A 14880-nucleotide genomic window follows, 5' to 3' on the forward strand; every position below is an offset into this window, starting at 1 on the left:
AAATGTTACAGGACTGTATTACTATAATACTTAAGTGTAACGATCTAGAGGTAGGTCCTAAATGACAGTAAGAGGTCATTCACAAAGATCTATAATAAGGACATAGATACAAGATCAAATGAGCTAGTGAGCTCTATCACTCACATAAAAACATATTTCTTGAGCAATTACTAGGGAGGCCATAAAGAATAGAAAGGAGGTAGTGGATTACAGGAGTTAAAAAAGCAGACTTTAATGTAAGACTGCCCATGTTTTATTCTACTTTTATCATTTTTGTGACCTTGAGCAAGTTATTCTTTGCTGTGATTTTTTAACTATACAATTTGGATAATAACATTATCTACCTTAGAGCTGTCATAAAATTAAATGAGATACTGTATGTCAAGCAATTATAATTTGCCTGGCATATAGTAAGCATTCATGAAAATATTAGTTATTAAGATATTAGTTACTGAGGTTATAATTACCCAATGTGCTAAGTGTTATGAACACCCCAGAGAAGAAGTTATATTTTATCTGGCTCTTTATGGACAAATAAGCAGTCAAAAGAGAGTTACATCAAGAGAAAACAGATTAATAGGGCTTGAATGCTGACATTAGGCCTAGCACATCCTAAACTGCTACAAAACCATTGTAGTTTTAAAAATATGGCATTGACACACATAATAAAATGGGAATTACAAAAACTGACCCACGTACCTTTGGTCTAGCACTTTCACCACTGGAATGTATAGTGTATTTGAAACATATTTTAAAAACACGGAAACAAAACTAAAGAACACTGGCATGATAACGAAAGAGAACTGAAACACATTTCGTCGAGTTCATAGGTCCTGCCCTAATGGTACAAGTACATAAAAATGTCCAAGGCCAAAGACTGCCTACTTAAGATTAACCTTAAGGATATTACGCTAAGTGAAATAAGTCAGTCACAAAAAGACAAATACTGTACGGTAACACTTGTATGAGGTATCTAAAGTAGTCAAATTCAAAGAAACAAAAAGTAGAATGATGGTTGCCAGCAGTCGGGGAAAGAGGGAATTGTTGAATGCATATAAAGGGTCAGTTTTGCAGAAGAAAATGTTCTGGAGATGTTGCACAACACTATGAATATACTTAACACTACCAAACTGTACATTTAAATGTATAAAATGGTAATTTTTGTTTGCTGTTTACCACAATTATTTTTTAATTATTAAAAAAATAAGAGGTACAGACCAAATTGTATAAACCACTTAAAAATAAACTATAAAGAGATCAGATAAAGCACTTGATCAAATTCCTTTCTAACTTCTCAGTGGCATATGTGGTTAAAAATAAAACATGTAAAATTAAAAAGAAATAGGATGCATATAAATTGAATCTACAAAGCACAAATCTTTATAAGACTGATTTGAGGAAGGAAATTATTCACGGTTTTTCCCAAGAATTTTGCAAATCTAATATAAAATGGATAATCTTCATAGAAAATATAAATTAAAATGTTGATAAAATCAAATCCAACAGTGAGTTAAAGGAATACTACATCATACTAAAATTAGGATTAATATTAGGAAATTTATTATTGTAGTACATGAATAGACACAGGTGAGGGGGGAGAAACAATCATTTCAATAGATGCCAAAAATGCATTTGATAAAATTCAGTATGTATTTCTGATAAAACACAATAAGCTAAGAGAGATATACTAAATTAGTACAGGGTATTTGCATTATACTTAATAGTGACACAACAGCACTCCCATTAAAATAAAGGAAAGAAAGATAAGCCTCTACTAGCACTTCTAGTTAGCATTTAGGGAGTATTCCAAACTGATGCAATAGAAGAAAAACAAACAAGGGGTATAAATGTTGAAAAAGAACAGACAAAAGACAAAAATCATTTACTGAAGTCAATACAACAGTTTAGTCAGAAAACACGCAGAATAAACCTCAACATGACAATTCAGTTTAGTGGCTACATACACAAGATCAATAGGTTTCTATAATCCAACTGTAACTAAATTAGAAAGTGTAATGGAAGAAAAAAATACCATTTGTAATAGCAATAAGAATGACAAAATAATCTAAACTCCACAAGAAATGTGCAAAACCTTTAAGAACACTATAAAATTTCATTAATGACAGAAGAAGGACCTGAAAAAAAAAAGAGGCATGCCATATTCATGGATGGGAATGCTCAGTGTTACCTCTCTACTTCTTTCCCAAATATTACAAATTTTAATGTAAATCCAATAAAAATCTCAATGGGCATATCTTCCAGTGGTTTACAAAAGCCGCTGTAAAAAAAGGTAGGCATATCACATCATTACCAAATGTGTACCTCCAAGAAAAGCAGTTAGAAAAACTCAGAATACTGATGTGTGTTGGCTGTTTAAAGAACAACCAGAAAGATCAACTTAACTAAAAACAAGGTGGTTTGCAAGTACAGCAGACATAAAAACAATGCCACTTAGTAGCAAACTCTAACCAATAAGAGTCCAGTAATTTGAGACCTCTCAGTTTGGAAGGGGCAGCTACTCTCCCTATACAAGGAGGTAACTTTGTGACCTCCAGGGTTCTCTGCCAGGTAGTAACAAATACCATCAGATTAACAGTGTTGCTTTCCCACCCTTGATGATTTTTTATGTGTTAACTTGGTTAGGCTAAACTAAAAGGAAAGGAGGGCAGCAGCCATTTTCTAAGTACCTTCTCTGATACTCAAAAAAACAACCTAGGTGCTGTTGGGAGGATTTTGCAGATGTATTTAATCCCCAATCAGGTGACTTTAACCTAGGGTGATCATCCTCACTGAGCCTGACCTACTGAATGGGTTTTTCCTGGCAAATGAGACTCCAAATAACAGCTGAGTCTACAACTGCTCTTCCTGGATCCTCATTCCTGACTGCCTATGGAGAACAGCATATTGCCCATGGGTTCCAACCTGTCTGAAATCTTCCTTTCCTAACTTTCTGCTTTTACACATTCTGGACTTGCTTAGTCAACTCCCAGAATTGTATAAGCCAATTCCCTGTAATAAACCTGTTAGTACATACCTAACTTTCTATCATATTAGAAATCTCCTGCTTATTCTGCTTCTTTCATTAAACCCTAACTGAAACACCATCCAAGCCTATTATTTCAGATGCCCTCAAGATGGGGAGGCAACGCACACATACAGAGAGGGAGAGGGAGAGAGAGAGGGAGGGAGAGAGAGGGGGAGACAGAGAGAGAAACCTAACACAGAGACTAGTAAGAGAGAGAATGAGTAGATTTTCAAAAATTATGACATAAAAGAGATCTTGCTGTAGTTATTCTCACACGGTACCAACAACAGAAATCTATGAAGCATTTGAAGAGTTTTACTACCAAACTAACTGGCCTATAAGAGCCTATATGTAGATATTCCTCGCTTTAAGCTATATGAGTAACTGGATAGGACTTTGGATTGATTCTCTTGAGAAAGGAAGAAGATTGTGCTGGAAGAAAAGATTGTACAAATGTTGGGTAACCAGAGGGTCCGCCTGGCACTCAAAAAGGTTTAAATTGGAGAATTACACTTGAGAGTCACTAGCAAATGTGTACATAAAGACACTAGACTAGATAAAATCACCTAAAAAGTGATCCCAGATACAAGATGGAAAAGGGCCCAGGACTCAGCAAAGAGATACTAAATAATCAAAGAATGTATAGTGAAGGGAGCAGGAGAAAGAAATAACAAAAAGTAACTACTGACACAGAAACAGGAGAGGAAATTCATTATAAAAGCAAAGAGGGTAGCACTTTTTAAGAGGCAAAAACTGATCCGCAAGTCAAATGCTACGTGAAAAGAGTAAATAAGAAATGAACACAATTAAATTACTATATCCAAAAAGAAATCAATGTATCTTTGGAAAATATTTCTAAAAGCTTTTAAAAAATATGGGGTTGAGGGTCTCCAGAGTCATCAAAGAATAATTCATTTTACTATACAAAAACAAACACTTTTCTACATTATGAGAATACTGTAAACAGATAGAGAATATATGCAACAACACTGTGAAGAATTAATACCCATAAATATAAATAGCACCAACAAGTCACTAAGAAAACAACTCTAATACAGTAAGTAAAGGATAAAACAGTAAATTTTCAAAAGAAATCCAATAGAACAATAAACATGAAAATTTACTCAACATCAACAGTTATCAGTAAAATGAAAACAAATAAAAGACTATCTTTAAAAGATTTTATAAACTAAGAAGATTGACCATGTCCAACAGCATTCTTACACACTGCTGATGGAAGAAAACTTGGGAGTGTTCATCAAATTTAACATGTGCAAAATCTCTGATTCAGCAATTCCATTTCCAGGAATCCATCTCAAAGAAATATTTTTTACTCAAAAAACTGTACAAGAATGTTCATTTCAGCACTGTATGTGCAATAGCAGTGTATTCAAAAAACCTAAATATCTACCAACATAAAAGATAAAAGTAAATTATGCACATTCATACTATGGAACATTCATAATAAATGAGAACAATGAGGCAAATCCTAACGTACTCTCAGTCAGACACACACACACACACACACACACACACACTCTCTTCCACAAAGAAAGAAAGCAGAACATTTGATATACACCAACCTGTTAGCAGCATTTATCCTGACAAAGAGTGGGATAAAACTTTTATGTATTTGAAGACTCTCTTTTTTAGAAGTATGAATGCATTAATTTTTAGAGTTAAATAAATGTATAATCAATATCTGAAAACTCATCTCTTCAACTGATATATTTTAAGAATGCTCATCAATGAAACTTTTAGCAAATAAAATTTTTAGTCTGATTAAACAAACCAAGGAAAAAGAAAAGACAGTTTCAAATAATAATGATTAATTCCGGAGAGTAGGATTATTAAGTAATCTTTATATTCTTCTTTAGATATATTTGATTTTGTCAAATTTTCATAGTGTGTATGTATGTTTCTATACATATGTATAACAATAATATTTAATAGAAACATTTCATTTAAAATCAAATTTAAAAGATATTTAATAACATTGTACCCTACCACTGTCCTGTAACTCAATTTCTCATATTTCACCACGTATCTACCTGCAGCAATGACAAGTATATTAACATAGCTACCTCTTTTCTTACTACATAATCTTCAGGATAAAAATTAGGATAATTCTTTGGTGTAATTTATTGTTAAGGATACTCTACAAGATACCATGTACCAACCTCATCTTACAAAGCAAAATACCAAAAAATTACTGAGTATTTCAAAAGATACTCTTAAAAGATACAAAGTGTACCCTACTAGTATTCAAAAACAAAACAAGCCCTATAATGAGACCAACTCTAAACATATACAGTTACATTGAAAACTAACAGACTCCCAAGTAAAGGAATTACACAGGATTAAAATCATCTTCATAGTTTTAAATTATTATTATTTTATCTCAACAAGATTTAAATTTTATAAAGCTAGGAATACTGTCTCAGTTTCTTCAAATCCCTCATAATCCCTAAGTAATTTTGTTGGGTCTCAATGCTTCTTAAATAAATTTAGTTAGAAAAATATACTAGTAGTGATACATCTTCTAAAAATCATAAAAAACAGAGTTCCATCACTGTGCTGTTTTTATGTATATAAGTTTAAAAGTTTTACTAACTACAGTATGTATAAAATCACTGAATTCGACACATACAGCTATGATTTTAAATGTAGCAAACTTTTTCAACTTCACTGATAGGGAAATGACTGAGATTATTATATACTGAAGAGCCACAGATAGGAAATAATATTGATGTTTGTCAAGTAAAGAATCAACTGTTATATTGCATCTCTCACTAGTAAAAGCTACACAGTCAGAGGCTCTGCACCAGAACTATTCTTGTTATTAACTTGTAATAAGAGGGAAACATGGCATAGAGAAGAGATAATAATGGTGTCAAAGACTGAACTGGAAATAGACCTGGTGTAACACAAGCAGGAACACTTCCTTTTCTTCTCAGGTCTCATATTTAGGGTGATAGGAAAGAGAAAAAGGAACATAGAACTCCATGTTATTTATTCCAAATTCAAAACTGATAAAACCAATTTTTCCAAATATCTGAACAGTTTCCAATCGAAGGTCCTTTAATTAAAAGACAATCTATGAGGAAAAACACAGATCAAGAATTTCAGAATAGGATTTTAAAATTATTTTTATTTTTAATTTTTTTTACTGTTCTGAGGTTTTCTTTGGGGAGGATAAGGGGAGGAGGATAAAAAAAAAAAGATTAAGAAAGACCAAATGACAACCTAGGAAAGGGACATGCCCTGCCAGAGATGCACAGCTAGAGACTAGTTTCATAAATTTTTCATGTCTACTCTGTACTTTCAAATAATTTTAAGAAATGAGAAATGAGGACTTATTTTCAAAACTGAAATATCACTATTTAATACACCTCACATTTTTCCCCATGTTATGATTCAGTTTGAGTAGCTTTTACTTTGAACATTAATTACCAATAAGAATATAATTAAGTATAATCTGCAGTCCTCCTTGTTCATGGTTTCCATCCCTAAACCTCTAATCATTTTTAAACTACCTCTCTCTAGAACTTCCTTAGTTTTAGTGACATTATCATGATAGAGCAGGCAGAAATATGTATGTGTATGAAACGTATTTTGTATAGCTACATTATTTAAATAAGGATTATGATTTTGGTTATCTCCAATACCTTATTTAGTCTTGTTCATTATAATACTGAACTTTGTGTCAGACCTTTTACCCAAAAAAGAACATTTTTTACCCATGACTCAATAAACCTATTTAACATTTTCAACCTATTCCCAACAATCTTGTTCACTCCCATCCCCACAATTCAATATGATCTATCTGCACCCTTGGAGAGAGACTACATCATATATCAAACTTGTTTTATAAAGAAACTAAATAACACTGGCTCCAAATTAAATTCCTGAAGTACTGTGATTTTTACATTGTTTTCTACCTGACCCTCTTTTGTCTCTAAGTCTCATCCAAAAGTAAACTTAGTGTCACTCTCTAACATGAGTTGTGTAGGATGATGACAGAAAGCAAGCTCAGATTTCCTTTCAATAATTTGGCCTATATTAATTTTAAGTTTCATAGCATGCTTGGTGAAAATAAAATTCAACATGCTGCTTTCAACAATTAAAATCCAAAATTATAAATGAGGATAAATGATAACTATAATGCTCCACAGTTCCACTTCCCCTCATGACGGGATAAGACAGTTTCTAAAGACCAAAAAAAAAAAAGGTTAACGAGCACCCTAAGCCAGGAAGGGTAATTTGCTTCTGTATGGCAAATGGATAAGCATAACTCTACCAGACAGGAACGGTTCAAAGGACTAAAAGTGTGTTCCTATTTACCCATTACCTTCAATCCCTTAATATACTTGCTTTTCCAGAAGGGGAAAGTTGAAAGAAGTTAGTCAGGTTTGGCATAGTTTACCAAGAACACTGGTTCCCCCTACTGGCCCTATCAAAAACCTAAGTGATATTAGCACGCACTGCAATTGTGAAGCAAAAATTCCTTTTCATATATGGTCAAGTATGGAAAAATTATAAGGAAATTCACTATATGCACATCCCCTAGCCTAGTAAACTATCTTTATAAAAATGTAGAATATAATACTGTTATAAATGCAAAATACTGCCTCAAGGACTGCCCCCCCGCAAAAAAATTCAACTTCCTACTTAACTGGATGCCAGTAGAAGCAGTCTAATGAATAATCTGGTGAATTTCTGGGAGTCACAATGTGCTGCTTTGATGATTATTCAACAGTGAAAATTTTTACAATACCCTGATTAGGTTGATGAAGTTTAACAATGACTATATTAAATTAAGTAGAGTCCAATTAAAACATCTGACAGAGGTCCACCATCAACAGCTGCAACCAAGTTAGGATACGTTAAGATTTGAGGTTCCAAATATTTCCAAAAAACTGGCTAAAGAACTAATATTTATGAACTACTCTTACTCCAGAGATCTGACTTTATGAAAATCCAACAGAAGTAAGATGCTAAGACTTACAGAATACATATAGCACAGTGCAGTAGGAAACATAGAAGTATGAGACAAGGTTTCTGTCTTCAGATCTAAAAGTCCATAGCAGACTAGATGAAAACTGCTTCATCAATTAAAAGACAAAATATAAGAATTTAAGAGAAGATAGAGTTAGTATAGGGCTAGTTTACCAAAAAGAACAGCTAAATCTTAGACTCCCCTACTTTGCAACACAAATATGCCTTTTTTGTTACCACAGTTTCCCAATTACAACTATCCACACAAAAGCCTTTCCGATTCCCGACTACCGCTGCAGTGAGAAAGTTTCAAAATAACATGGTGGGAGGGAGTATGCAGTCATGGACTTCTTTTGCACACATACTGTGGAGGTAGGGAAAGAAAAAAATTATAAGCACCTTCAACAGCCTATCAAGACCCCAAGTTAACAACTCCTATTTAAAAAGGAAATTTTTTTAGCTCAAAAAAGGAAGATAACCTTAAAAGCAAAATTCTTGAGAGGCTGGGAGAAGCAACAGGCTTCCTCTAGAGAGAGCAGTTTTCACTATAAAGTTTCATTTTGTTAACAACTGTTAATTCTAGATTGTGGTATGTAGATATATTTATCTGTACTTTAGTGTATTTCTTTCTTTAAATGTTTTTCAGAACAAGAAAAGGAAAGAAAAACTCAGGATAGTCAACCTGTCTTCAATGGTGGCCCTATTGCCAAAAAGTGTATTACTCTACATTATCTAAATGTATCTTAACATTATCTGAAATGCCAACATCAAAGATGTTCCTTTACACTCAACATTATAAAACTCCTTCACATAACAGAGCATATGAATGAGTATGTGAGTGAGTGAATGAGCGAGCAGGTTTGAATCAAACCGACACAGGTTGAGCCCCAATCTGCCGGGTATTAGCTATGTAACACTAATGAAATTACCTAGAACCCTTCTAAACCAGTATCTTTGCCTTTAAAATAAGTATCTCCTTCCAGTGTCTGTATACTTCTGAAAATATTCAGCTATACATTTAACCATTTAATCTCTCACACCTCTCCAAATCTGTATTTCATCACTGCACATCTTCAAACCAATGTGTCTTCAGACAGTTTTGCTCACCATTGCCTACCCAGTAGAGCAAAATACTTGGCACAGAGTTCAAAACTCCAAACATTTACTGAATAATGAAACAAATACAATGGCACCTATTTCCTATAGGGTTATGGTGAAAATACAATGAGAATATATGAAAAATTCTATTAACTCATTTAAATCTCACAGCAATGCTGTAAGGTAAGATCTATTATTATCACCATTTACATACAAGAAAACTGAGGGGGAGAAGTTAAGTAACTTGCCCAAGATCAAGGTGATGGATCAAGGATTTGAATACTAGTTCTAAGCCATGCTCTTAACCATTACTTTAGACTTGACACATGATAGGCACTGAGTAAGTAACAATTTTTATTGTTTTTTTAAATGTATCTATATCTAAGTGGCTTAAGTTACTTTTCAGACCTTCAATATTCAATGTCCATTAGTTTCAATTCCTTTTCCCCAAATATCCATGGAGGATCACCATCACTAAGAGAAGTAAGTAATTGAAAGATGTTGAAATTCAAACTTCAACTATTCAGTAGCCCTGGATCCAAGAAAGAAGAAACACCATTCCTTCTCTTGGCTTCCTAAACGAGTTCATGGAAAATGTTTTTTATCAAGTACTATGCAGAATAGGAGACAAGATAATTATGACACAACTATTGATTCAAAGAGCCTAATGTCTAGTTTACAAATACTGCTTCATCAATTAAAAGATGATAATGGGAAACAAGTAAGCTTCTCTGAACTATTTGGGATTCTACCATCACAACAGAGGAGCTTAGATGGCATTTTTCCATTAAAAAAAAAAAAGATTTGGAAGTGAACTTGAGGGAACACAATCTACTTCTGAAATAGATTTCTCTTATTTTCAACCCTACCTCTTTCATGTCAAGAAACTGATTCTGCCAAATTCTTTCGAAACTAAGTCAGTAGTAATTTATTTACTGGCTTCCCTTGTCTAAAATTTCTTTACTAGGTTTGTCCCTTAAATTTAAAGCCTTAAGTTATCTATAAAAATATATGGGATTCTGATTAACTTTTGCTACATTTCCATTTTATGCACACAAAAATGTTACTTTTGTACACAAATCCTACTTTTACACAGCAAGTTTTTCCCCTTTGATTTCTGCTTTAGCAAACACTGATGCAGTTTAATTACATTTAAAAACACATTCAGTAGAATGCAATGTTATATCTGAAATGAAGTATGAACATTTGCAATTTCAATGTGATTTTCTTTGTAATACTTGAGTTAGTAATTTAATTTAGTCCACTAATTTGAAATGAAGTACATCACAGCTTTTATGTTAGGATATACATTTCTGTTTTCCATATTGGTCAGCCATCCACTGAAAAGACAAGATAATTATACATTTTTCCATTTCTGATCTAAGGTTTTGTGTCAAATGATGGGAGAGCTCTTGGTCTTATATTTTTGTTCCCACGTATATTCGAAGTGACACATATTCTAAAACATGATTATTCTATTCTGAAATACTGAACAGAAAATCCAATCTTATTAACCTATTCTAACATTTAATAAGAATTAAGATTCTTGTTCTTTGACATTCAAATAAAGCTCTTGTTTAAATTGCATCTCCTTTCTTTCCAACTTTTCCTCTTTCATCAGACACAGTGAATATCTAGCTAGCACTTTTTCATAACAAACATATATATTGTTGTTAAATTATCCTCCATCTCTTCAGGTTAAATACCCCCAAACAATAACCTTTCATATTCATCTTTAACCTTGTTATTTTTTAATGGTAGGATAATCTCAAGGATCATGTTATCCACATTTTTCATTGTATAGACAATAACATAATGAATTAGAAAAAGGACTTAAATATGAGAATTAACCACATGATCACCTAACACTAGAAATTTCAACTTCTGCTGACATGGCAATAAAATGGTAATGAAGTGAAAAGCATTGCAGAAGTGATTGATTTAGTTTATAATATACAGTGACTGTGAGGTTTGTTTTTTTATTTTGGTCAAGGATGGAGGCAGTTGTAGGCATACTGTGCTCCTTTCTGTCTGCTCATCCCTCATCATGTACCCATACAGATTTATTTTAAATGGCTGTACTTTCTTACTTCTTTTGACTCATCATCAAAACAAATGACAAACCTATTGTTTACACCACTGTGCAGAAGACAAAATAAATTAAAAACGAAACCTACTTGATCCAAGTCAACATATACCTCTCCTGCTTTTCAGGGGAAACCAACACAAAATGAACATACTTACTAAACTTAAGACTATTCTACAAGATTTAAGAAATAACTAAAAGTTTTGCTTATCAGGCCAATCCAATGGACAAAAACTACCTAGGTATGTGAAGTTTATGGCATAATATTCCAGTAAGTAATGCATTCAACTTGACGTTGAGTTCTAAACCAGAGCTTGACAATTTTGTTGGGAGAACCTAAAATCCTAATATTGGTATTTTGCCCATAGCTGCATGATTACCACAAAAGATAAGCATGCAATTTATTGCCTATTTTGTGAAAGAGGTCAGGAAGGGAATACAAGGAAATAAACTGTCATAAAAAGTGTACTGGTCTGAACTATCAGAAAACTCTGATTCCTATTTTTGCTACTACCCACCACAAAGAGTTTTCTCTAAGCCTTGTTTTCCCCGTCTTTAAAATAAAAGGGTTGGACTAGAGTCCTGTATAATACTTCTCATCTCTGCGAAGAACCCATGCACCTCACTAATTCTACCTACAGAGTTTATTGGAAATAGGACCCCGTCACATCCCTCTCTTCCATGTTTCCAAGCAGCCTGAGCCTACCTTCCCACACATCCAACTGGGTCAAGACAAAACCTACTGACGCGAGCCCAGCACAGAATTCAACAGGTTAGTGAAACTGCAGGGAGCGTCCATCTCCTCGGTACACACACTCGAGCAGCTGCATCTCCTCTCACAACGTCCTCCAGTCCGAGGGAAAGGAGGGTCCGGTGGTGCACTCCCAGGCCAGTCTCAAATCTGCAAAAGGTTTTCTCTCTCTGAAAAGCACCCAAGACCCAATAATGCGATTTTAAAGAAACCTGCCTTGCGCCCAGTTAAGCTCTGTGTTTGTGGAAGAGAATAAATGGCAAGAGGTACTTCTAGAAAATTCAGTTCTCTCGGAACTCAATGTATAATCGGCCTTTAAAGCTGTTTTCCTTCAGCTGCCAGAAGTTACAACTTCTTTCCCCACATCGAGATTTCCTAGCTTCCACCTCAGAGTGGACGAGAGTTACCAGAACAGCTGGTAACAAGGAGGCTGACCCGCGTGCGTCGGCAGCGAGGTCCGTTCCCCGGGCTGCGGGGTAACGCGGCCGTGCGCGGGGAGGGGCCCGCAACGCCGCCTGGCTGTGGCCCCGGGCAAAGCCGGGAGCAGTTACGAAACCGGGCCACCAGGACGGACCGGGAGACTCCCGTCCCACCTCGCCGCGGCCCGGCAGCTGCCCCCCAGCGTCCGGACCACCGCGGAGCCTCACGGAGCCCCCTCGCGAAGGCAGCGTCTGGAGGCGCAGCTGATGCGCACGCAAGGGGCAGATGCACTTCTCTCCCACTGCACCGAATGTAGACGTACAGGGACACAAGGCCAGTTCCCGCAAAACCCTCGGAAGAGGGAGGCAGCCCCAGTACGAAACAAACCTGCAGCAGGAGAGCATGGAAAAGTACAGCCGCTCACGTGTCTCTCACGTACACACTTAGCTCTGAACCCATCACAACCTCACCTCCCCCCGAGCTGCTCCTCGACCCTAACGCTTGCGAGAAATTTGCCAACTTGCAGTCGGTCCCCACGAGACTCGTCCCCCATCGTTACCCGGCCCCGACCCCCCCCCCCCAGAAGTGAGAAGACCCGACCGGCCCGGGCCGACCCCACCGGGCGGTGCCGGGAGGGCAGCCACCCGGCTCCCCGCGTCCCGGGACGACGCGCCGTCCGCCGACTCCGCGGACTCCGCGGCCCTCCCACCCCCACGTGTCACCCGCCCTCCCCCAGGGCCCCACGGCCCCACGCCTCGCGAACCGGGGAAGAAAGAGGGCAGTGGACGCCGGGCCCCCACCACCCCTCGGCCCCCGGGAATCGGTCCCAGCGCGCGCGCCCTCCCACCTTCGGCCCGGGCCCTTTCCAGCCCCTTCCTCCCTCCTTCCTCTAAAGCAGGCCCTTGCCTCAGAAACCTCCTCTTCCTCGTCGTCGTCGTCCTCTTCTTCCTCGCTGTTGTTGCTGCTGGTGCCGCCGCCTCCGCCGCCGCCGCCGCCGCCGCCGCTGTGGTCGCTGTCGCTGCTGCTTTCGCTGCTGCTAGGGGGTCTGCAAGCCCGGTTCCGCTTGGCCTTGTGCTGCGGCTGCGGCGGCGGCGGCGGCTTCTTCTTCAGGAGCAGGTCGCACACTCGCACCATCCCACGAGGAGACGAGGCCGAGCGAGCCCCGCTGCCGCCGCCAACGCCGCCGCCGACCTCCGCCGCCGCCGCCGCCGCGGGGGGGCCCGCCGCCGCCGCCGCCGCCGCCGCCGGGGGGCTCCCTTCTCGCTCAGTCGCCGACGCCGCCGCCGCCACCGGAACCGTCGCCTTCTCCATCCCCAGGGAAAGAGGGCGGGCGCGGACGGGGGAGGGGCGCAGGGGGCTACCTCAACCGCGACTTCTGCCGCACCGGGGCCAACACAGCGCTCGGTGCCGCCTCCGCCGCCACCGTCTCGGTCACCTCTACAGCCGCCGCCGCCGCCGCTCCGCCAGCTCTCACCGCGTCTCGCGATACTAAGGGCGGGGAGCCTGGCGGTGGGAGGGAGGGAGGAAGGGGGGAGCGTGAGGGAGCCAGGCGGGGGGGTGAGACGTACGGGAAGACCCGGGTGTCGGGATTCTCGGCAGAGGGGAAACTACAAAGAAGCGCGGAAAGTGTGCCCAGGGCGACTTCCAGTGAGGCGACCGCGGGGACAGAGTGGGGCTGCGGCTACTGCCTCAGGGTCCGCGAGTGCCCCGATTTCTTCTCTTTCCTCCGCTCACAGCCCTTCAGCCATCCCTGCTTCCTTCCCCGCTTTAGACTAGAACGCAGCCGCAGGCGGAAGTACACGTGACGCCATCAGACGTCGCCGGGGTGGCGCGGCAGTGGACGAAAGTGAGGTTTCGAGGGCCGGTGCCCGGCTCCCGCGGGCGGCCGGTGTCCCGGTGCGTGGGGCGGGCAGCAGACGAGCGGCCCCGGCCGGGTGGGAAGCCGGTGCGGAAGCGCGGTCCGGACACCTTGTTAGCGGGAGCCCGGGACCACCAGGTCTGGGAGGTGGAGCCTCGTTTCGCATTGTTGTACATTGTGTTGTTCTCGGCCTTCTTTTTGCCCCCTGCTAAATCGTGAGTTAGGGGGTTGGATCTTGAGAGATGGCCTAGTGTAAGGGAAGGAGCCCTCTGCCTAGTTTAAGTGTTGGGTCATGGACTTCTTGAACCTGAGTATACGCGTCTGTAAGTAAGGAGTTCTGATCACTACAACGGTAAATTTCCGAAGTGGAGAAGAAAACCGGATCTGTGCCACAGTTTGCAGGCGATTCGCTGAAAGACCCCGGTTCAGTTCTCCCACCCCTCACCGACTCAGCTTTTATCTGTGAAGTGTGCATCACAAACAACCTTGTCTTTGCACCTTTATGAAGGACTGTTGTGATGAGGGGGTTGAATTTATGGTCGGTGTCTAAACCTCGAAAGTCTAAGACTTTAAAAATAATAGCCTAGCTTATTAAACTCAGAATTATCTCTTTCTGATCCAATTAAAGCACGGTAGCATAAGGA

The 14880-nt window shown here is 39.2% G+C and overlaps 1 protein-coding gene across 4 annotated transcripts in view; it reads right to left on the reverse strand.

The window, feature by feature from the left end:
- ANKRD17 (ankyrin repeat domain 17) overlaps window positions 1–14137 on the reverse strand; it is a 144810-nt gene extending 130673 nt beyond the window's left edge. For all 4 annotated transcript variants that reach the window (XM_024579605.3, XM_024579598.3, XM_024579588.3 and 1 more), the window contains exon 1: window positions 13285–14137. In XM_024579605.3, the coding sequence (XP_024435373.2) occupies window positions 13285–13689 (405 nt within the window). In that variant the 5' untranslated portion in view covers window positions 13690–14137. The remainder of the gene's footprint in view (window positions 1–13284) is intronic.
- Between the last annotated feature and the right edge of the window lie 743 nt (window positions 14138–14880).

The sequence above is a fragment of the Desmodus rotundus genome, chromosome 4, assembly GCF_022682495.2.
Source record: "Desmodus rotundus isolate HL8 chromosome 4, HLdesRot8A.1, whole genome shotgun sequence".
Taxonomy (NCBI): Eukaryota; Metazoa; Chordata; class Mammalia; order Chiroptera; family Phyllostomidae; genus Desmodus; species Desmodus rotundus.